This window comes from Panthera onca, chromosome D1 (genome assembly GCF_046562875.1).
Source record: "Panthera onca isolate mPanOnc1 chromosome D1, mPanOnc1 haplotype 2, whole genome shotgun sequence".
In the NCBI taxonomy this organism is placed as follows: domain Eukaryota; kingdom Metazoa; phylum Chordata; class Mammalia; order Carnivora; family Felidae; genus Panthera; species Panthera onca.
In genome coordinates this window covers 38,146,666-38,169,778 of record NC_138348.1, presented here as the reverse complement: position 1 = coordinate 38,169,778, position 23,113 = coordinate 38,146,666, and the positions used below count along the sequence as shown (strand labels likewise).

General features: G+C 38.5%; 1 protein-coding gene across 2 annotated transcripts in view; it reads left to right on the top strand.

Annotated features, from left to right (window-relative positions):
* The window catches only part of NELL1 (neural EGFL like 1), an 875,786-nt gene that overhangs the window by 847,521 nt on the left and 5,152 nt on the right, over window positions 1-23,113 (top strand). For both annotated transcript variants that reach the window (XM_060606214.3, XM_060606213.3), the window contains one exon: window positions 8,335-8,528. In XM_060606214.3, the coding sequence (XP_060462197.2) occupies window positions 8,335-8,528 (194 nt within the window). The remainder of the gene's footprint in view (window positions 1-8,334; window positions 8,529-23,113) is intronic.

Sequence of the window (23,113 nt, the reverse complement as noted above, 5' to 3'; positions counted from 1 at the left end):
TGTAAACCAACTTGGTTAATTTAGGAAGCTATTCTGCTTTTTTGCTACTCTTGTTTTCTAACCTAGAATGAATTGTTTTCTCCATCTGCATTAGAACACCCAAATTTGCACAGCCTATAAATGTGGTCTGTGACCAAGCCACCTTCATCAAGTGTCAAAAAAAAAAAAACAAAAAACAACCAAACAACTATATCCTTTTAATAATTGTCACTGAGGGGCGCCTGGGTGGCTCAGTCGGTTAGGCATCCGACTTCAGTTCAGGTCACGATCTTGCGTTCCGTGAGTTCAAGCCCCGCGTTGGCTCTAGGCTGATGTCTCAGAGCCTGGAGCCTCTTCCGATTCTGTGTCTCCTTCTCTCTCTGACCCTCCCCCGTTCATGCTCTGTCTCTCTCTGTCTCAAAAATAAATAAACTTTAAAAAAAATTAAAAAAAAAATAATAGTCACTGAATATTAACACCAGATTTACTGATCAGGGTTCAGGGAGAGCTTAGAGTGTTAGCATTTCTGGCTTTGGCTGGCCAATGTACTGATCAAATCCATGAGAATTTGTGTGAGAATTTAGAATTCAAGAGGAAATCCTCAGTGAACAGATGAAGGTGTCAGCTTACAAAGAGCTCAGGACTGGTGGTAAGGATTTGAGTATATCCTGAAAAGATGGGTCAAGGGAATTCATGAGATGAAATGAATGCTATGAAAGATGAAAAATACAGACACAGTATGAACAAGAACAATGATAATAGCAGCTAATCATTTTTGAGAAATTACTACATGATAAGCATTGTGTTATATGCTTACTCAAATTATCAGATTATCCCTGGAGGTATTTTTTTATCCATACTTTTCAAATGATAGGACCAAGGTTCAGAAATGTTAGGTAAATCTACTACAGTTGCAGGGATGGGACTAAGGTGCAGGTGACTCATTTGTCTCCATTTGCCTAGAACTTTCCTAGGTTTAGCACTGAAAGTCACCTATCTCAGGGACTCCCTCAGTCCTAGGCCAACTGGGACAACTGGTCACATTAACTGGCACCTAAAGCTTCTGGATTCCAAAACTTAGGCTTTTCGTTGGTATGTTATGCTGCTTCCTCTGAGGGGGAAGAAAGCAACCACCAGAGATGGAACCTTAGAAAAACTGGAGACGTCTCCACACAGGGTCCTTACTTGTTGGACCATATCTGTATTTGCCTATTTTATCCCCGGTCCCTAGCACTATGTCTAGGAAAGAGTAGATGCTCAATAAATATAGTTGTAGTTAGTAAATTAATGATTGGTGATTAGTGATTGGAGGAATAAAGAGGTAAGAAGATGAATAGAGCACTGTCATACCCCACAAGGGTCAAGAAGAGAGCATTTAGACTGAAATAACAAATATTGTAACATTTTTTTTTATTTTTAAATTTTTTTTTAAATGAAATTTATTGTCAAATTGGTTTCCATACAACACCCAGTGATCATCCCAACAGGTGCCCTCCTCAATGCCCATCACCCACTTTCCCCTCCCTCCCACCACCCCCCCCCCCATCAACCCTCAGTTTGTTCTCAGTTTTTAAGAGTCTGTTATGTTTTGGCTCCCTCCCTCTCTAACCTCTTTTTTTTTTCCTTCCCCTCCCCCATGGTCTTCTGTTAAGTTTCTCAGGATCCAGATAAGAGTGAAAACAGATGGTATCTTTCTCTGTATGACTTATTTCACTTAGCATAACACTCTCCAACTCCATCCAAGTTTCTACAAAAGGCCATATTTCATTCTTTCTCGTTGCCAAGTAGTATTCCATTGTGTATATAAACCACAATTTCTTTATCCATTCATCAGTTGAAGGACATTTAGGCTTTTTCCATAATTTGGAGTTGTTATAATATAACAAATATTATAATTTATTAAAGGGTGATGATTTTGCAAACTAAGAGTTGTGAGAAACTTCAGGATTTAGGCTTCAAAGAGAGGGTCACATGGAAGCTTGCAAACATTTAGGAGAGGGTGAAGATGTGTAAATGCAGGTAGCTGCTAATGGTGGACACTGAGGAAAAAAAGACCTGGATCTAGGGAATGGCTTAGGAAAGAGTGAGCCCAAACAAGGTGTTTTTCTTTTTCCTTTGCTTAAAGAGAGGGTCTGCTCAGTTAAAGGAAAAAGGGAAGACTCATTGGAGAGTAACAGAATTACACACTGATGGTAAGAGACACGCTGTAGGAAAGGGTTTCTTCCTGGAGGAGGCTGGAACAAAGAGGAGTTAACACTGGAGGGACGTTGGAACTTCTTCCCAAGAGGTACATAACAGCATCTCAAAGAGACCAAGTTGTAGCTTACTTTTCTTTTAGTCTTTACCTTTTCAGGCTGAACCCCTCATGTTTCATTAAACTGACATGAGTTTAATCCCTCTTCATGCTGATGGAGCTCTTCTGATGGTTCCAATGTGTATCAACCCCATCTTTAATAGTCTGTGTTCTAGTTTGGGACCTGAAACTTTCTGTGCAGGTTAAAATTTCATTAGCCTTGTATTTTGCAAGCCACTTCAGACCTTGGATTTCCTGTTTTGTTTTTTGTTTGTTTGTTTGTTTGTTTTCCACTTAATTTTGCTGATGTGCAGTGTGTATATTTTTCCCTGTCATTTTCTCACTGCCACTGTAAAAGAGGCAATGTTACTTTAGCTATGGGAGAGGCAGCTGCGCTCTATCTGGTCTATCATTAATAAACCCCCAAGCTCTGTTCTCATTTCCAAGCTATTAATGTCTGGTAATGATTTCCAAGTCAGAACACACACAGCTGGATATTCAAACCCCAGGTTAAATTTTGTTTTCTGACACATCACCTGTTTTGAGTTTGAAAGGAAGACTAGATGGGATATGAAAGTTATTCAAGAAAGTGGAATATGGGATAATGAAAAAATTGACCTGCTACCAAACCCCTGACAAAAATGTTTCTCTTGATCTCTGAAATCAACCTGCAGAACTTTTAGCTCCTGAGGCAGGTACCATTACAGTTGTTATGCTATTAAAATTTCTGCAGAGCCATTTTTCTCGAAGGGTAGGGAAACTGTTCGAGGCTACATTGGGATTGGTTTGATTGCTGCTGATATAAACATTTCTGAATTGTGTTTTCTTACATGCCCAAATAACCTAAGAACCTCAAATTAAAGAACAAAGCAGATTGACTAGGCACAACCAGACTTTTTTTAAAAGCAAAATTGAGTATAATAATAACAGCTTTCAGAAATTGTGAAAATGTCAATGCAAGAAAATTAGTTCTAATGTAAGCTTAGCCATAGAATTTTATTGAGGAAATTCTCATCTGAGCATGGAACATTTAAATAATGAATTTACAAGGAGAAACACAAGGAAATCACAAAAAGCCATTACTTACAATAAGAAAAAACAAGTACACTTTAATGATTATAGATTTGAGTGTGGAATATTTTGCCTGATTTTTGTTTCATTGCCTCTTTGTCATTGGAGGCCTGTCAGATGATTTTGGTAAGTATCATGGGTGAATGTCTTTGTGTTTGCTCAGCAGAGAACAACAGTTGCAATATGTAAATAGGGTGCCTCCTCCCTTTGGATGCCTTGGGATATGTATAATAGATTAAGTTGGCTTTGTGCAGAGCAAACAGGTCTGTATTACCAAGAATATGAATGATGTGGGTTTCCATAATTGCTAACATCTGGCTTTCCATAAATCTGTTAAATTGCATGGAAGCTGAATTAGATTTCTGTGTCATAAGTAAAGCAATTACATGGAACTTTGTAGACAATATGGTCCTATATTCAACTGCAAAATCCTTTCATTTTGGAGCAGCAAAAGCAAATCCAGGGTTTTTTTGCGCACACTAGGTGTGTTTTAATTGAGAGAGAAACACTGCCAATATGCTTACAACTTTGTAAATGAAAAAAATAATTAAATATTAGAAAAGCATGTTATAGTTGGCCATTAATTGCCAATTTAGAGAGGATTTCAGAGAAGACCTTAAGTTAAAGATTCTTTTGCAGCTACTGGTTGGAATCTTGAAATTACTCTTCCAGACATTTTCTGAAGTGCTTTGTTAATGGGCCTTCCTCTGTCCTTGTCCTCATGCATTTGACAGGAAACTGGAGTGGGGACGGAGGAGGGAAGGTTGCCTTCCTGTTTCAGTGTGGTTACTATTTTGCCATATTTATTATACTATAAACCAGACTTATGGGCTTCCCCAGATGAAAACTTAACAATAAAATGTGTTCCCTGAAGGGGAAGGTTGTGGTTCTGTCTTCTGCTTTCTGAACACCCAAGAGACCAAATTTTAGTGAAATCGGCTTTATAATAGTAATGGTTTATAAACTTCCCGGATTAAGTAAGTTAAGTGAAAACATTGTACAACCACAGTGCTTTCTATTGTACTCGGCACTGAGAAGAGAATAAGGAAAAAAGATTTAGTCCTTGTTCTCAGTGAGCTCACTATCTATGGAGATGGATATATTAAGTGTGTAAGAGCTAAATGCAAGGATAGCATTGTATATAGAGTACAGAGTCAATAGTGACTGTTTCACAGAATGAAGAATGGTGATGCTTGATCTTGATTTTGAACATGACATAGGAATGAAGATATCATAGGAAGGGAACTGCTTACTTTGTAAATTAATTTATACACCAACCCATTCCATGCAGACTAAGAGGAAGGAGAGAAAGGAGAGGGAGAGTACTCCCATAATGAGAAAAGGCATAGAGGAAACAACATGGACTCTTTGTGGATAACCCATTGCTTTTGAACAAAAAGGGGAAGAGACAGAAGCTAACAACTGGAGTGTTAGATCAAGGCTTATATGCTGGGAGCTTAAATCATCTATTATAGACATCAGAGGACGACTGAGAGATGGTAAGCAGGGGTGTGATATGGACAAATTTGCTTTTTAGAACACCAGTCCCTTGCGGAAGGTATTTAGAGCAGTCATTCTCATCTGACTGAACAGAGCCCCAATATCTGGATCCTACTTTATACACCAATTAAATCAGTCTCTAGTGGCGGTGAGCCCAGGCACCAGTACTTGTTAAGAGCTCCTCAAATGTGTCTACTGAGCCCACAATTGAAAATCATTGGATTAGAATGAGAAGTCGCTGGAGTCAGGAAGACCAGATAGGAGGCTAATGTAGTAGTCAGGGACTGGTGTGAAGATTTGAGTTAACACAGAGTTCAGAGAAATCTGAATATTTTTTATGATTCCATGTGTTATCTATCAAGTTACTCTCTATCTGTATCTCCCAGACATCCAAACTAGAGTGTATATGTGATTAGAGAAGAGTAAGACCAAATATTTTCATTGCCACTTTGAGCAAAAGCCAAGGAGTGAGAATAATGCAAACATATCAGTTTAGTATTGTTCCAAGATAGGATCTGCCACCAATGTTGTCACTGCAGTGGGAGTTTAAGGAAGTGACTGATTACTATGAATTGGCATAATATTGGGAGATGCTTAATTGAGGAGGTAGGGCTTGAACTTTGTCTTAAATATCCACATTCTTTACATCAAGAAATATATGAGTTCTTATGTTATCTACAATTTTTAAAAGACCAGAAATTCATTGGGTATTGTTTTAAACAGGGGATAAATAAGTGTCAGAGAGGCTAAATAATGTGACCAAGGACATACAGTGATATGTAAAATGCCTTTTATGTAGTAAGCACTCAATTAAATTGAGAACTTGTTTTCAAACATGGGTCGCCTGACTCCCACATCCAATGCCACTCTTAATTGAGAAGAGTTAGAAGAAGAAGACTTGGGAGACAAGAAAGGTTTCCAGGTAGGAGCACCATATGGTCAGATGTGTGGAGAATAGCATGGACACAATGGAACAGTAAAGACATAACTGAGGTCAGATTGTAGTTGACTGGGAATCTGGGTATTGTAATTTGGGTTCATTTCCACAGTTTTTAAAGGAGGAATCATGGGGTGCCTGGGTGGCTCAGTCGGTTAAGTGTCTGACTGGCTCAGGTCATGATCTCATGGTTTGTGAATTCCAACCCCTCATCGAGCTCTCTGCTGTCAATGCAGAGCCTGCTTCAGATCCTCCAACCCCCTCTCTCTCTGCCCCTCCCCTGCTTGTGTGCTTGTCTGTCTCAAAATAAATAAATAAACTTAGCAACAACAACAAAAAGAGGAATCGTTGTTAATTAACTAAATGTCTTGACTGAGACTACATTTAATGAGACAAAGACAAAAATAAATCTTGGAATAAAGTATTTGAACTCCGTAACATTTTCCACTTTGTACCTTTACTGTGAAGCCAAATTTTCCAACAGTGCATGCAGTCAGTAATAGAAGATAGGTCATTTATTTCTCATTATTTTTAAGTCAGAGTAGTTGCAAAATTATAGAAAACTTTGAGTAATTATGTAATTCTCAGAATTTCAAGTAAGGATACTAAAGAGGATCCATATAAGATCTTATGCTTGGAAGTGAGTTGCAATATCTAGAGGGTTAATAGTTGAAAGTAGATAAAACCACAGAACATTCTAGTATTCTGAAAGATGACTCTAGACCTTGAGTTGGTTCAGAAAAGAGCTCTAGAGCATGTGTTACAAGGCCCAGGATACCACCTTTGCTTCAACGTGGTACTAGATGTGTGACCACTTATTCATCTCTGTGCCTTAGTTTCTTATTTTGTAAAACGAAAGTAACTATTTCCGTCTTTGCAATTATATGACATAATTCCTGGAAAAGCTTCAAAAAACGTTGACACACTATATAAGTATAAAGCACTAACAGTAAATATATATTATGCCTTTAAGCACTATTGCTTTGAGTACTTTAGGAGAAAATGCCACTTAGAATTATTTTTTCTTTAATTTAGCTCATAACCCTTAACCAAATGCCCACAACCTATACATATTTAACATGAAATTTAGGAAGTAGAGTAAGTTAATTCATACTGTTCTTTTTTTTTTTTAACGTTTGTTTATTTTTGAAAGAGAGAGTCGGGGGGAGGGGCAGAGATTAGGGAACAGAGGATTTGAAGTGGGCTCTGAACTGACAGCAGAAACCCCAATACGGGACTTGAACTCACAAACCGTGAGATCATGACCTGAGCCTAAGTCGGACGCTTAACCAACTGAGCCACCCAAGCACCCCAATCTATAATGTTCTTATTTTAACTTACTATAGGGATTAAACTTCCTGATCAGATGCCTAACAATAGTTATCTATATGTTCTTCTAGTGTTTCTCCTTGTCACCTACATAAGGACAATGTCTTAAATGTCATTGTTAACATTTATAATACCTAGTGTTCAAAAAAACCTTGTGCACAGAAGGATCATCTGAAGGATATTTGAAGGACATAGCACTAGATTGACCAGTGGAGTACAAGACTATGATAAACAAATGACTGATATCTTTAAATCGTGTAAAGATTGTCACAAATAAGAAAACTCAAGTTGACTTTTCTTGAGTGGTCTAAGAACTAGCACCAATAAGTAGGAGTTCTAGGAAAATATATTTCATTTCATTTAAGGAAGACATTTCTAAAAGAGTTATCCGATGGAATTGGCTACCTTTTGAAGTAATAGATTGCCCACTGGGAAGAGGCTCAATCCAGGACTGGACAGCTATGTGTTTGAGATGTTAAGGTCACTCAAGCTTTGAATGTCTGGGAAAGCTGACTGGATTTTTGCTTTCCCTCCATATTTAGCTGTCATTCAAAAACCGTAAAATATATGTGTGTCTTCCATCCTCATCCATGCTATATGTACCATAGCTCTAAGATGTTTTTTTCTGGGGACAAAAATGCTTCTGACCATTAGGATGGAGAGGATTTGATTAGGCAAGACAACTACCAAGAATTAGTCCCTCTTCTTTCACACTTGGCCCCAGGATCTGGGGGAGTCTGATTGGTTCAAGGTTGCCCTAATTGCCCACTTATTCCTACTCAGTGGATGATCTATTCACACCTTTTCTAAAAGACCCAGATCTGTATAGGGTGCATCCCCACTGTTAATGAATTAGGACTATTTATGGCCTCTAGATGGTACAGCTCTCAAGAATATCCTAAAACTGGATTAGAGCTGCTACTGGATAATTTAGTAATTGGAGTCCAACAGCTGCAGGTTTGAGTATGAGACCTGCCACCTATTAGCTATATGACCGTAGGCATGCTATTTCATTTCTATGAGCCTCAGCTTCATTATTTGCAAAATATAGGAACAGATTTTCCTACACAGAGCTGCTTTGCAGAGTAAATGAGATAATGCATGTGAACAGCTTAGTAATATTAATACTAAGTAAATGCTCGGTAATATTAATGCTATTGTAAATGACTATTTTCTAATCACAATCTTGGCTAAATTGTAAAGCTCTGTGCCTTCTTTATTGCAGACATTGATGAATGTGCCTTAAGAACCCATACCTGTTGGAATGATTCTGCCTGCATCAACCTGGCAGGGGGCTTTGACTGCCTCTGTCCCTCTGGGCCCTCCTGCTCTGGTGACTGCCCTCATGAAGGAGGACTGAAGCACAATGGACAAGTGTGGACCTTGAAAGAAGACAGGTGCTCTGTCTGTTCCTGCAAGGTGAGACTAATACAGTGCGGCAGGAATTGTAACTGTTCTTTTCCTCCCTTCACTCTTCTCTTCCACCCCACCTCTTTCCCCCAGGCGTTGACTTGCTGGTCTCCTGTAGTTTCTGAAAAGGCTTCTCTCATTCTAATCCATGCTACAGCTAATGATGATGCTGAGTGGCAGGCAAACCTGTTTTGAATTGATCATGCCATTAGTGAGAAGTGAGGTGTGCAGTTGAGAAGAGACTGCAGAGCACAGGGGGAGTAGGGCAGAGAAACCAATGTTGGTGCTCCCACCGAGAGCCTGCAGTGCCTTTTAGGTTGGTTGGGTGAGAGATTTAATGAGCTCTCATTCCACACTTACACAGACTTGCTGATTAAAACTACTCTTTGCCTGAAATGATCACCTGCATGAACTTGCTTATTTTTGTGGTAACATCATCCAGAAAAGCAAGGCACATAGGCTTGCTTCCAGCGGTCAGAGATAGGTGGACCTCTGTTCTGAACAAATGGAAATGATAGTATGAGACCTTCTGATAGATGATGTCTTCTTTCCGTTCTCACTGCTGGGCTGGCTATTCCTTACATTAAGTTGTTTGGAAGTGAGTTTAATGCTTATGAAAATAAGCCTGTCATCCCCCGGTTTTAGCTTTATGCTTTGCAAAATGGGCCTATTAAAATGTTTGATTTCCTTGTGCTTTATTTTTTCTTTTGTTGATCTTGCTTATTCATTTTCCTTTGAAACTGCTTTACTGTAGCTCTTGCATTGTATTTTTATGTCTGTGGATGGGACTTTTTAATCTTGGGCTTTATGGGCATGGGAACCACAAGAAATGACTTGTTTAGTAGTCTCTTAGGGAGTTGGTGTCCTGATAAATTCAGAGAGCTCCCTGGGAATAGAATGGAAACGAACCTTCATTCACCTGTCTTCAAGTCTACCACACCTCCAAAGGACCTGGGAGCACCCATTTAGGAGAGCTACATTACCAAGTGTTTAGATCATTACTCCATCATGCTCACTTTTTACCTTATACATGCATCTCGTTCAACACATCCAAACACAGGTCCAGTGACCCCATTTACTGAGCACCTCCTCTGTTCCAAGCACCCTGTAATTTAAAAACAGCATCACACTTAATTCTTATAGCACAGCTTTGAAAGATAAAGTTTCTGAGTTTTAGGGCAAGTAATGTACCCTAAATATCACAATACATAAATATCCAAGCTGGGACTTGAATTCTAGTAGTTTGCCCCAAATTTCATTGTTTTCTTATTCTGCCACAAGTCCTATAACTCTCCACAGATGATATCTGCTCATGTATTTAAAACTGATTAAATAGGCAATCTAACCTGATTGAGCTCAAACTGTAACCTTAGTACTATATTAGTGACACAAAGGGCAAAGTTTTTAACAGAAAGAAAAGCTTGTTGTGGTTTAAAATAGTTGAGAAAGGTATATAGAAAAGGTTGGCAGTTAGCTCTCCATTCAGCCAGCAAAACAAGAAGGAATTCCTTTATTAGTGCTTTTCTAGAAAATATTGTTTTTCCCAAACTTACGAGGATGACCACAACCTGACCTGGAAATCCTTTTTAGGATTTGCAGAGCCCCAGTCTCTGGAATCAATAAGAGATTTTTGTTGAGTCTTGAGTACTGTGTGAAACCAAAATATCTTTTTCAGTTTTTGTTTTATTTAGGCCCATGGGAGGGAACTTAGCAATCATTAAAACTTCCCAAAGTTTCATTAATTAATTATGCTAATAATCCAAGCAATATAAGTTGATTTATTCTGCTTTGACTCTTTAAACTCTTGCCAAAGTCAGAGGATTAGACTGAAATTCCACAAAAAAATGAACAATCCTTGTAATCTTATATTGTTAATGTAATGGCACCTCTATCACCACCCCACCACCTTATGAATAAAATACAGGGAAGATTTCCTTCTTTGTTTCTTCGTTTTCCAATTGCATTTATTACTCATTAATAGCATAGCTTCCAAGAACTTGTGGAAGGAGAGGACAGCTTTGATTTAGGAGATAAATTAAAGGGGTGCCTGAGTGGCTTGGTGAGTTAAGTGTCCATCCAACCCTTGGTTTTGACTCAAATCAAAATCTCAGTTTGTGAGCTTGAGCTCTGCATTGGGTTCTGTGCTGACAGCAAAGAGCCTGTTTGAGATTCTCTCTCTCCCTCTCTGAACTGCCTCCCTAGCCCCGCTCAACTCTCATGTACTCTCTCTCTCTCAAAAGAAATAAAACTTTTTTTTAAAAAAAGAAGCTAAGTTAAAAAAAAGCTCTAAAAAGTTCTTTAAAAAAGAAACTAAATTAAAAACCCTAAATCAAATTCTGTAGATCATTCTCAAAAAAATGAATTTGTGGCCCTGCTTTTTTCTATTATTTGCATCTAGAAGTATTTTAATCCAATTTCATAAGCAGTAGCTCCAACACATAAGCATCCAAATGGACTATAATGGCGTCACCATCTTTGAGGCTAAGAAGTCAAGACTGAGACAGAAATACTGGCTGTTAAACCATACTCTTGTTTTCAAATTCAAATAAAACTAAATCACATAATAGCAGAATTATACAAGCCAGCAAAGGGTCAAGGTTTACTATTCAAAGAAGCAGAGTCAAAGCAGTCTACAGATTCAGGGAAGTCCCTAGTATTTTTCATAAAACTAGAACAAATAACCCTAAAATTTTTATGGAACCACAAAAGACCCCAAGTAGCCAAAGAAAACTTGAGAAAGAACACAGCTGGAGGTATCACAATCCCAGATTTCAGATACACCATAAAGCTATATTGATCAAAACAGTGTGGTACTTGCACAGAAACAGACATAGGTCACTGGAACAGAATAGAGAGACCAGAAATGTATCCACACTCATATGGTCAGTTAACCTACAACAAAGGTGGCAGTCTCTTTAATAAATTATGTTGAGAAAATCGTACAGCTACATGCAAAAGAGTGAAACTGGATCACTTCCTTACACTTATATACAAAAATAACTTGAAATGGATTAAAGAACGAAATAGGAGACCTGAAGCCATAAAATTCCTAAAAGAACATATAGGCAGTAATTTCTTTGCCATCAGCCTTAGCAATATTTTTCTAGACATGTCTCCTCATGCTAAAGGAAACAAAAGCAAAAATAAACTATTAGGATTGTAACAAATAAAAGCCTTTGGCACAACAAAGGAAACCAGCAATAAAATGGAAAGGTCTACTGAATGAGAGAAGATATTGCAAATAATATATCTGATAGAGATAATATCATAATATATAAAGAACTGATACTGATCACCAAAAATAATCTGGTTAAAAATGGGCAAATATCCATTGTGTATATAAACCACAATTTCTTTATCCATTCATCAGTTGATGGACATTTAGGCTCTTTCCATAATTTGGGTATTGTTGAGAGTGCTGCTATAAACATTGGGGTACAAGTGCCCCTATGCGTCAGTACTCCTGTATCCCTTGGATAAATTCCTAGCAGTAATACTATGTGGCAATGAGAAAAAATGAAATATGGCCTTTTGTAGCAACGTGGATGGAACTGGAGAGTGTGATGCTAAGTGAAATAAGCCATACAGAGAAAGACAGATACCATATGGTTTCACTCTTATGTGGATCCTGAGAAACTTAACAGAAACCCATGGGGGAGGGGAAGGAAAAAAAAAAAAAAAAGAGGTTAGAGTGGGAGAGAGCCAAAGCATAAGAGACTGTTAAAAACTGAGAACAAACTGAGGGTTGATGGGGGGTGGGAGGGAGGGGAGGGTGGGGGATGGGTATTGAGGAGGGCACCTTTTGGGATGAGCACTGGGTGTTGTATGGAAACCAATTTGACAATAAATTTCATATATTAAAAAAAATGGGCAAATATCTGAATAGACATTTTCCAAATAGGACATACAGATGGACAGTAGGCACATGAAAAGATGCTCAGCATCATTAATCATCAGGGAAATGCAAATCAAAACCACAATGAGATATCACATCATACCAGTAAGAATGGCCAGTATCAAAGAGACGAGAAATAACAAATGTTGTCAAGGATATGAAGAAAAGGAAACCCTTCTGTACTCTTGGTCAGGATGTATATTGGTGCAACCACTGTGGAAGTTATTCAAAAAATAAAAATAGAAATACCCTATAATCCAGTAATTCTACTGGGTATTTACCCAAAGAAAATGAAAATGCTAAGTTGGAAATACATATGCACTCCTGTATTTATTGCCACATTATTTAATGTAGCCAAGATATGGAAGCAAACCAAGTGTCCACTGATAGATGAATGGGTAAAGAAGATTTGGTATACATATGCATGTATGAAATGTTGGAATATTACCCAGCCATGAAAAAGAATGAAATCTGGCCATTTACAACTACATGGGTGGACCTGAAGAGTATTAGGCTAAGTCAAATAAAGATAAATACCATATGATTTAACTCATGTGGGATCTGGAAAAAAAATGAACAAACAAAAAAAGAAACCTCATAATAAAGAGAACTGATGGTTGCTAGAGGAGAGGGGGTTGAGCAGATGGGTGAAATTAGAGATAGAGATTAAGAGGTGTAAACTAGTTATAAAATAAATAACATGGAAATGAAAAGTAGAGCATAGGGAATATAGTCAATAATGTGATAATATGATATGGTGACAGATGATGACTATACTTATTGTGGTGAGAGTATTGAGTAATGTATAGAATTATAAAATCACTATGTTGTACACCTGAAACTAATATATTATTGTATGTCAACTATACTTCAATTAGAAATTTTAAAAATGCTCAGGTGATCAGGAGAAAAAGTGGCAGCATCATGAAATTCTCAGGCAGTTTCAGAAAGAGCCACCTTCATTCAATGATGACCAGAAAGAAAACAAACAAACAAACATGGGAGTTAGGCATAGATATTACAAAAATGGGAGTGTGGAGTACAAATTAAGAATACGTACTTGAACAAAATTAGATCATACATGTGAAGAAACATTTAGATAAAACTTCTTTAGACCCTCAAAGAAATTAAAGCAAGAATTCCAACAAGATAGACAAAAAGGCAAGAGCATTAAACGAGAAGGAGAAGGAAAGCGGCTCCTGGAGAATGAATTGAGGGGAAAATCTCTGCACTATGAAGACTACCTCAGAAGCTTTTTGGAATCAAACCAGTACTGCTGCCACAGAGATGAGGGGGGAAAACCCACTAAGTATGAAAGGGAAAGGTGGAAAAGAAATATGATTACGTGACAGATATGGAAGCTGACAGTAATGATTTAACACGTAGTGGGTTTTCCTGAAGAGAACACAACATGCAACAAAACCAATTTCATAGATAAAAGAGAAGGATGACTGATTTGTACACCAAAAGGATTCTCTTACTATAACAAGACCAATCAGTGTAAAGCCATCAGGACCAGTACTAGTGCCATAAGCATCAGGACAGCATAAGGTCAGCGTATCCTGGGAAATTTCAGGTTGGCTTCAGACTTTCCTCCAAAACTCCAGATGCCAAAAGACAGTGGAAAAATTATTTGCAGACTATGGTAGGGAAAGTCTTTGAGCTAGGCACTCATAAATACTTCTTATGTTGTAGGCTTTAGTTGATGGAATACATATTAAAAGAAGAATCAAAGAATGTAGGACTATGAAGAGAAAAAAACTATACAAGCCAGATGTCAGAAGCCACTCAATCTCATACACGACCAGTGTTGTCATATCATAAAGAGATTAATAACTTCTTTATGATGCTTCAAAATTGTCCTTCAAAGAGAGACTATAAATGAAATGTGTCCTGGCATGCTAAAGGTGAAATTGGTGCATTTTTCCCTAGATTATATTAGCCACTAAAGTGCTTTTATCTTCTTATTTTGACCCAGTGTTTATATTATCCAAGGACAATAAGCCTCTTTAGATAGTATTCAAAATAAATACTCTGCTATGTGATTCCTGTATTATACTTGGAAGATGGAATATCATCTCCCTCATTTAGACTTAGAAGAAAGTTGAATTTAAACCTAGACAAAGCCAGAAATCAACCTTTTTCACTCTACTCTTATTCCTGGGTTCTTTTCTCTTCCCTTAAACTCCTTGGAATATGCAACTTCAAGGCATTCCACCAGGAATGAGAAGAACTGGATTCTATTCCAGGCATTGCTAGTAATTGGCTTCGTGACCTTGAGCAAACAACTTAGCATCAGAGCCTTTTTCCTCAGCTGTACAATTGGCTGGATGATATCAGAAGTTCTTTCTGTCTCTAAAATTCTGTAAGTCTGGAAACTGCTAGTGACATTTATGCCCTCAGTATTTCTCTCTCACCCTTTCCAAAATGTTTTAGTTTGTGGCTTAGTATCATTATTCATATAGACCTTTCAAATCCTTTCCAGGATTTTCTTTTGTTTCTTGCCAGCAGCTGGCATTTCTACATTTACTTTACAATAAGTATTATGTATACATTTCTTTGCATATTATACATTGAAATAGGATTAGTATGTCATCATGTACAAATTATTCTTTCAAATTCTCTACACTACAAAGAGTGATAATTTGGGTCAATTTCATATTTGAGGGTTTAAATATTTAAATGGTTTAAAAGTAACCCGGATTTCACAACATTGCATTTTTCCACAAGGTTTTCAGCTATTCTAACACCTGCTTAAAAATGTCAGGGGGCGCCTGGGTGGCGCAGTCGGTTAAGCGTCCGACTTCAGCCAGGTCACGATCTCGCGGTCCGTGAGTTCGAGCCCCGCGTCGGGCTCTGGGCTGATGGCTCGGAGCCTGGAGCCTGTTTCCGATTCTGTGTCTCCCTCTCTCTCTGCCCCTCCCCCGTTCATGCTCTGTCTCTCTCTGTCCCAAAAATAAATTAAAAAAAAAAAAAAAAAAAAACGTTGAAAAAAAAAAAAATGTCAGGCACTTCAGGATGTCTGAATATCACTATAGAGCTGAGTACACCAGCATTAGTCTTTTGAGTCCATTAATTTTATGTATATAACAGTAGGAATTTTTCTTAAAACATAAGTTTTACATGGAAAGGTTCAAACCTATGCTGAATATTTATTGCTTTTGTATTCTGTCATCTAATTGTGTTATTTTATATATTTTAAATATGAAATACAGCATGAAAATTATAATGTTAAATTATTTTAAGTATATTTATTTATTTTGAGAGAGAGAGAGCGAGCAGGGGAGGGGCAGAAAGAGGGAGAGAGAGGATTTCAAGCACAGAGCCTGATGTGGGGCTTGAACTCACAACCATGATACCATGATCTGAGCCGAAATCAAGAGACAGATGCTTAACCAACTGAGCCACCCAGACACCCTGAAAATTATTATATTGAATCACTATTATATTATTAATATTATGTTAATATGATAAATATTCAACAGGATTGATAAATACTAGAAAAAATGGTAAACTTGGAGTGAAATCTTTCAAATTCTTTCCCTAGTTTTTGGCTCTCTATATAATTTTTTTTTAATATTAGATTTGAGAGAGAGAGAGAGTCAGTGAGTGAGTGGGGGAAGGGCAGAGAGAGACAGGACAGAATCTGAAGCAGGCTCCAGGCTCGGAGCTGTCAGCAAAGAGCCCAAAACAAGACTCAAACTCAAGAACTGTGAGATGATGACCTGAAATGAAGTCAGACACTTAACCGACTGAGCCACCCAGGTGCCCCTGGTTCAATATATAATTTATGGTCAGGCTTACCAGGACAAGAACCTGCAAGATAAAGAACCTGCAATAAATAATTAGGACATCCATGAAAAAGGGCGTTTAAATAGGTACTATTGAATGATAGTACATAGTATAGCCCAAATAATTTCTCCTGTAACTTAGCCACATATTATCTGAAGTTCTGATAAGATTTAGAAAAGTTAATATGATTTATAAAGGACACATGGAAATTAAGACAACTGGTGGGGAAGAGAGGGTAGGGGGAACAATGTTATTGGATAATTCTGTATAGATACGGTTTGGCAATCTCTTCCTCAGCCCCAGGATCTTCCTTCTGGCCTAAGCATGGAGGTAGAAATGAGGGAACATTTCTTATAAGTATCTGCTCATACTTTGAAAACAACCTCATGAAGTAAATATTATTATTACTTTACAGAAGAAATAAGAAACTCAAGTTTCACACAAGTAAGTGGTGGCAGTAGACCTGAAACCGAGATATCCATGACAAAATTCCAAGGTCTCTAGTTAGAGAAATGGGTTCCCAGCCTTACTGCTCCACATGGGTGTGGTTCTGTGAACTCTGCAAGATTCTTTATGTTTCTGAGCCATGTTTTTATCAGTAAGACTGGGTTAATATCTGCAGACACATTTGCTGTGAGAGTGAATTAAGATCAAGATAAATTTGAAGTACCTAGCTCAGAGACTTGCAGAGAGCTGTCTCCATGACTAATCACTTACCAAAGAAGACTCAAAGTTCTTTTAAAGGCCTCTTTCCCCCTTGAGAGTCAGTACACCAGGTTAGCTACTAGTGTTTCATGCCAATTGAAAAAGAAGTCTTGAAACATGTCCACAACTTAATGGAGTTCAGCAATAACAGTAGGCCCAAATGGATTTGGGATTTTTAGATGCCATGTGCTTCCTTAACAGTGACAGTAATTTTATGCATCTTTAGACCACTTAGTTGATTAGGCCCAGAAAGATTGCTAAATTGCTTGGAACCCATGTTCTTCTAGCATTATCCAGACCACAGAGTGAAAACTGGTGGTCTCTTTGGGCTTGACCTCTAAATCTTAGTTATATCCCAGTTTCTTTTCACAGATACCCATCTGTGGCTCTTCCATTCATAAATTTGTCCAGAGCCTTAGGAGACATCTTTATTTTCTACCTGTGCTACATGGGAAGATAGAGAGGTCTCAGGTTTTTAATTTCTTGGAAACTGCAGCATTTTAGTATGAGTGGTCATATTATATTGTTGGTTATGGAGATGAATAGACAAATGGATACACAGTCACCTGACATGCCCTTGTAGTCATGAATGATTTGTTATAGGGACATGGAAAAGGGAAGTATTATTGTATTCTAGGAGGATGCAGAAAGGAATAAGGAAAGATGTCACAGAGGAAGTGACCTTTGAGTGAGACCTTCAAGGATGAGAAATTTAGCCAAGTAGAGATGTGGGGAAAGTGAATCCCAAGCAGAGGGAATAGCAAGAACAAAGATGCAGAAACATTGCATGTGTTAAGGAAAATATGAAGTAAATGGTGGGCTTAGAATATCAGAAAAAAAGAAGAGTATGGGAGGGGGATAACTGATAATAAGCCGAGAGAGAAAGGTTACAGATAGAGCCAGACAGTGGAATTCAGACTTTATTCTGTGGACAGCAGAGTATCATGAGTAACTTTTTGTTGAGGATTGGCATGGCCCAACCAAAGTCTGATCGACAGCACAGTAGAAGGACTGAGGAGATCCAAACTAAATGGAGACGTACCACTTAGACTGAATTGAAGGTTCAGGAGAGTAAAGATGAGAACCCGAAGGAGGGTTAGAGACAGAAGATCACATGAAAGATAACACCGAAATTAAGTCATGGGTCTTGATAAATGATAATGTCAGACACTCACTCTCTGTGGCCATGTGTGCCCTCATTCCGTGGGCAGAAGCTCCAGAGTGGCATATTTGCAACTTAGCTGCCCCATTTTCCTGGGTCAAAAGTGTTCCGGTGCCAATGATCAGAGAAGGAGCCAGGGTTGCAAGTTAGGCTTGCATTTATTCCTACACCTTCATCTACTTCTAGTAGTAACTGGAAAATCCAGTGGGAGAAAACAAGCTGTGAAGACCAGATTTTATTTCTGTGCTGCCTGCAGGATTGTTTTGTTTTGTTCATTTTCTTAGTTGAAAAGTGAATAACATTCATCCTTTAACTAAATGTAGTACTAGAGATGGATAGGGAAATAGATACCATAAATAACCACTTGCGCTCTGCAAGTGGAGGGCCAAATTCCTGTGGCAACACAGAAGAAGGGTAAAGTGGAGAGGATCTTTGCCATGAGATTGTCTGGAATGCTGACCACGTGACCTGGCCTCATACAAGCCTTTGCTCAGAAACTGAGGAAGGTGACCAGATTAGGGAAACCTAAGGGGTTCCTGTGTTTCCTTCAGGCAAGAAGAAAGCCCTGTCTGTAAGGAGCTGACAATAAAATAACCCTGCCGTTCTCCCTGTGGCACCCATTCGTAGAGTGAAGAACAGGGATGAATCAGCTTGTGCCTGGGGCCAGGGTAGAGGTTAGCTTTCTGAAATCCTGCAGTTTACTCCTAAAAATGCTTTGCTTTGCTTTGCTTTGCTTTGCTTTGCTTTGCTCTCTAAACCTAACCAGTGACATTGTCAATACCTTCCTCTCTAGGGTGTTCTTGATGGAAGGAGTTAGCTGTGCCAGCCCTAAAACTGTGCTTCCTTTTCTTTGAAACATGAACAAATTGGCAAGTTTAGTTCACCCTCAAAACTCTAGGGGTCCTGTCAAGGAACAGGGTCTTCTTTTCTGTTATCCTCACTTAATACTTCTACTGCATGTAGTTCCAAATCCTGCCTTTTCATTGCTTTGTTTCTCCATCAGACGTGTCAAACTCTTCCTTGGACCAGAATCCCCTGGAGGGTTTGTGAAACTTTGATCACTGACTCTACCCCATAGACTTTCTTGTTTGGTGAGTCTGGGTTTGGGCACAACAATTTGCATTTCTAAGTAGTTCCCAGGAGATTCTAATGCTGCTTGTCAGAGGACCACATTTGAGAACCATTGCCTCAAGAATCCTTCTGATTTGAGTTGTGCGAAGTCCTTTTATCCTACCCTTTAGCATATTGGAACATCATTGCTATGAATGTCTGGAGTGAGGTCTGGTTCATGTTTTGTCATTAATTTGCTCTGTGAGAGAAGTGCTTTCCCCTCTCTGGACCTGATTTCCTCTTCATTAAAATGAGACATTTGGAATCAATGACTGTTAAGAGTTTTATTAGAGAAGTGCTAATTAGAGAGGGCTGGTTGTGTGGTGTAACCTGAAGCCAAATTAATATTTTGTAAAGACTGGATATCACAACACAAAAATTTGTATGTGAGAAGGTAGAATAGATGGGTCTAGAGTACCACTCCTAATTTTACTCTTTATATCAAAGATCAAAAAATGTTTTCTATGAAGGGCCAGATGGTCTTTGCATAACTGTCAGGTCTCTGTCTCACATACTGAACTCTGCCATTAGAGTGTGAAAACAGCCAAAGGAAATATGTAAATGAACAAGGGAAGGTGTGTTTTAATAGAACTTTATTTGCAGAAACAGGTGACTGGCTGAATTTAGACTGTAGGTGTCAGTTTGCCAAACCCAGGTTATATTATAATTGAATTTACATAAATAATCTTACCTAAGTTTTTATTTACTTATTTTAAGAGAGAGTGTGCATATGTGAGTGAGTTGGGGAGGGGCAGCGAGACAGAGAGAGAGAGAGACAGACAGACAGACACACAGAGTCCCAAGCAGGCTCCACACTGTCAGCACAGAGCCTGATGTTGGGTTGGATCTCATGAACTGTGAGATCATGACCTGAGCTGAAATCAAGTCAGACACTTAACAAACTGAGCCACCCAGGCACCCCAAGACCTCCACCTTCTTGATTTGAAAGTTTCAAAACTGTGGCAGAAAAGTGATATTATGCCATCTGGAGTAAATAATGTGTTAACTATTCAGTAATAAAATGTGTAATTTATAGTATAAAACCTGTAACTTTCCATGGTGTAAGAATAAATCCCTTTTTTATTTGATGGGAAAGTGTATGTCCCTGCTTCTTAAAATTCAGGAGCAATTTAAATAATATAGTAGTCATTGTTTATAGCTGAAATCCATTATAAAATTACATAAAAGCATGTAGCTTCTACAGCAGAAGGGTGAAAAAATACATCTTTGGCATTTAGATGGGGCTTGTTCTGACCAATCCAGCTAGGACTGAGGTCAGGCTCTGGGAATGACCCCAGAGATCTAGCATGAGAAAGATTACTCACCAACTTTGAGCTCAATTGTCTTGCCAAGTTTAGATGCTAGTGTGGCTGTGTTCTGTTAGCTGAGGTTTTGTAATGGCATTCTCATTGAATTAATGGAGCCACCTGTGACATTTTCATTATTAAACATGATTTTCTTGACAGTTACTCTGTAATTCAAAAGGCAGAATGAACGTAGCCATTGTTCTAAAATATGTTAGAACCTAAGAGGGGCCTATTCGGCATTTTCACATAATTGATGAAATAGGAAATTGCTTTATTTTGCACTAACCCTGGAGGCTATCCACTTATTCTTATTCATTCTTTTAATCCCCACATGCAGAGAGAAACCTAACATTCTGATTGGGCCTTACTGCCTGTGGTACAATAGCCTCTTCTAAAGCAATGTGTCCCTGTTTACCGTGGTTTGTGGATAGAGCTTTTAGGTTATAGAGGCCCAATCATTCTATACTTGGGGAGAGTAATACTGTGACCTCAGTAGCTGACCTGACCACATGATTTTATATGGTAGCTACCGTTACTTTTTTTTAGCTTCTGTTGGTTAAAATAAATCACTAGGGAGTCATTCTGGGCAATGGTTACACGAGCAAAAAACATAACTGAGTTAAAATAAGGGCCTATTGTTGGAAGAGTCCTAGAATCTGGAGAGTCCTTTGTCCAGACTAATTATAATCTCTGACTCAATGCATTTGTTTAACTTGAGTGTGTGTTTGTGTACTCTGTCATCCCTTGATCGTTAGAAAATTATGATTTCTTGTCATTTTATGCAATAGTAGCTAAAATGCACATGCTTTGAGGAAGAGCATTTTTCAACCTGTTATGTCATTATATACACAGCCAGCAGGTCTCCTTTCCATTCTCCATAAAAAACTGTAAAGCATGTAAAGATTTCCACTTCAGCTGACAGTAAACTTGTCTCAGTGAGCACTGCCCTATTCAACATTGTTATCGATGAAGTAGATGAAGACCCTGAGGGCAGATCCATCAAGTGTGCAGATGTCACTAGGCTATGAAGGAGGACGAACTATGGTGGATGACAGAAACAGCATTTAGAAAACATTGTGACAGGAAGAGAGATGAAATGAATCTAACAAGGTAAAATACAATAAGGATAAATATCGGGTTTTATAGTTGTTGCCCCCAAACAACTGAGTACACAAGATAGGGATAGTGCTTAATGAGGTTTTAGTCTTCATTAACTTCAATATAAATCAACATCATGACATGCTATAGTAAGTAGGGAAGTAAATATTGAAACCAGCCTACTTTAAAGAACACATAGAGCTTAAAACAAGGTGACCATGAGTCCCAATTCACTGCTGGTCAGACTGTTACTGAAGAATTATATTTAGTTCTTTTACTCAGCTACCTCATTTGAGAAATGGAGTGTAAATTGTACTCCACAGATTTATCAAGACTAAATGTGCTGGGATGCCTGGGTGGCTCATGGGTTAAGTATCCGACTTCAGATCCAGGTCACGATCTCGTGATTTCTGGGTTTAAGCCTCATATCGGGGTCTCTGCTGTTAGCGTGGGGCCTGCGTCAGATCCTTTGTGTGTGTGTGTGTGTGTCTCAAAAATTAAAATAACCTTAAAAGATTAAATGTGCTAATGCATATAAAAGACAGCACAATGTACAGCACAAAATAAATGTTAAAATCAAGGTAGAGTATTATTATTATATTGGAAATGCTTAAACTGTTGAAGAAGAAGACAACTATAACAGTGAAAGGATTCAAAACTAGTGGTACTAGTCAAAAAATTAAGAGATAATCCAGAGATGAGATGATTCAGTGGAAACATAAATGCTCTCTTCTACAAATGGAAGAGTTGAAAGTTGAAAGTGTGGCAGAGGGGATTGGGAGTTCTGTGATTAGAAAGAGTGTGAGCAAATATCAGTGGATAGAGGCAAAAAGAAGTCCAGTTTTTAACATTCAGACATGAACAGAGATATATACATTGAATGCCATCCATAGTGGTGGCTTCCTTGACACTGGAGAACTTCAAGCATAGGCATGATGACTTGATATGGTTGCTCTAGAGAAGTTTCAAGTGTAGACCCAGGAGGCTTGGTTATGTGTCCTTGGTTATGTGTCCTGGCTCTGAGATTCTTTAGTTTTTAAATATTCAGCAAAGCAGTCATAACCACACATGGTGGCCACACATCTTACATTTTCAGTGTCTTCGTTGTCTGAAGTGAGAAGTTATTGTAAGCAACAGATGTATAATGGGCATATGCTGCAAATGTACGATCATTTTTTTTTATAGTTTATTTTTGAGAGAGAGAAAGAGTGAGCACAAGCAGGGGAGGGGCAGAGAGAGAGACAGAAGCTAAAGTAGGCTCCGGGCTCTTAGCTGTCAGCGCAGAGCCCGACACAGGGCTCGAACCAACCAACCATGAGACCATGACCTGAGCCAAAGTCAGAGGCTTAACCTACTGAGCCACCCAGGCACCCCTGCAAATGTACTGTTAATGTTTGAGTGCTGTTGAACTTCAAGTCTTTATGAGTGTTCAGGGCCATTACTCCAGAAATTGTACTGTGCCTATTATTTGGGCACCTAGGGTGTAAGGGGCACCGGATATAGCCCCTTGTAATAAATAGCCTAA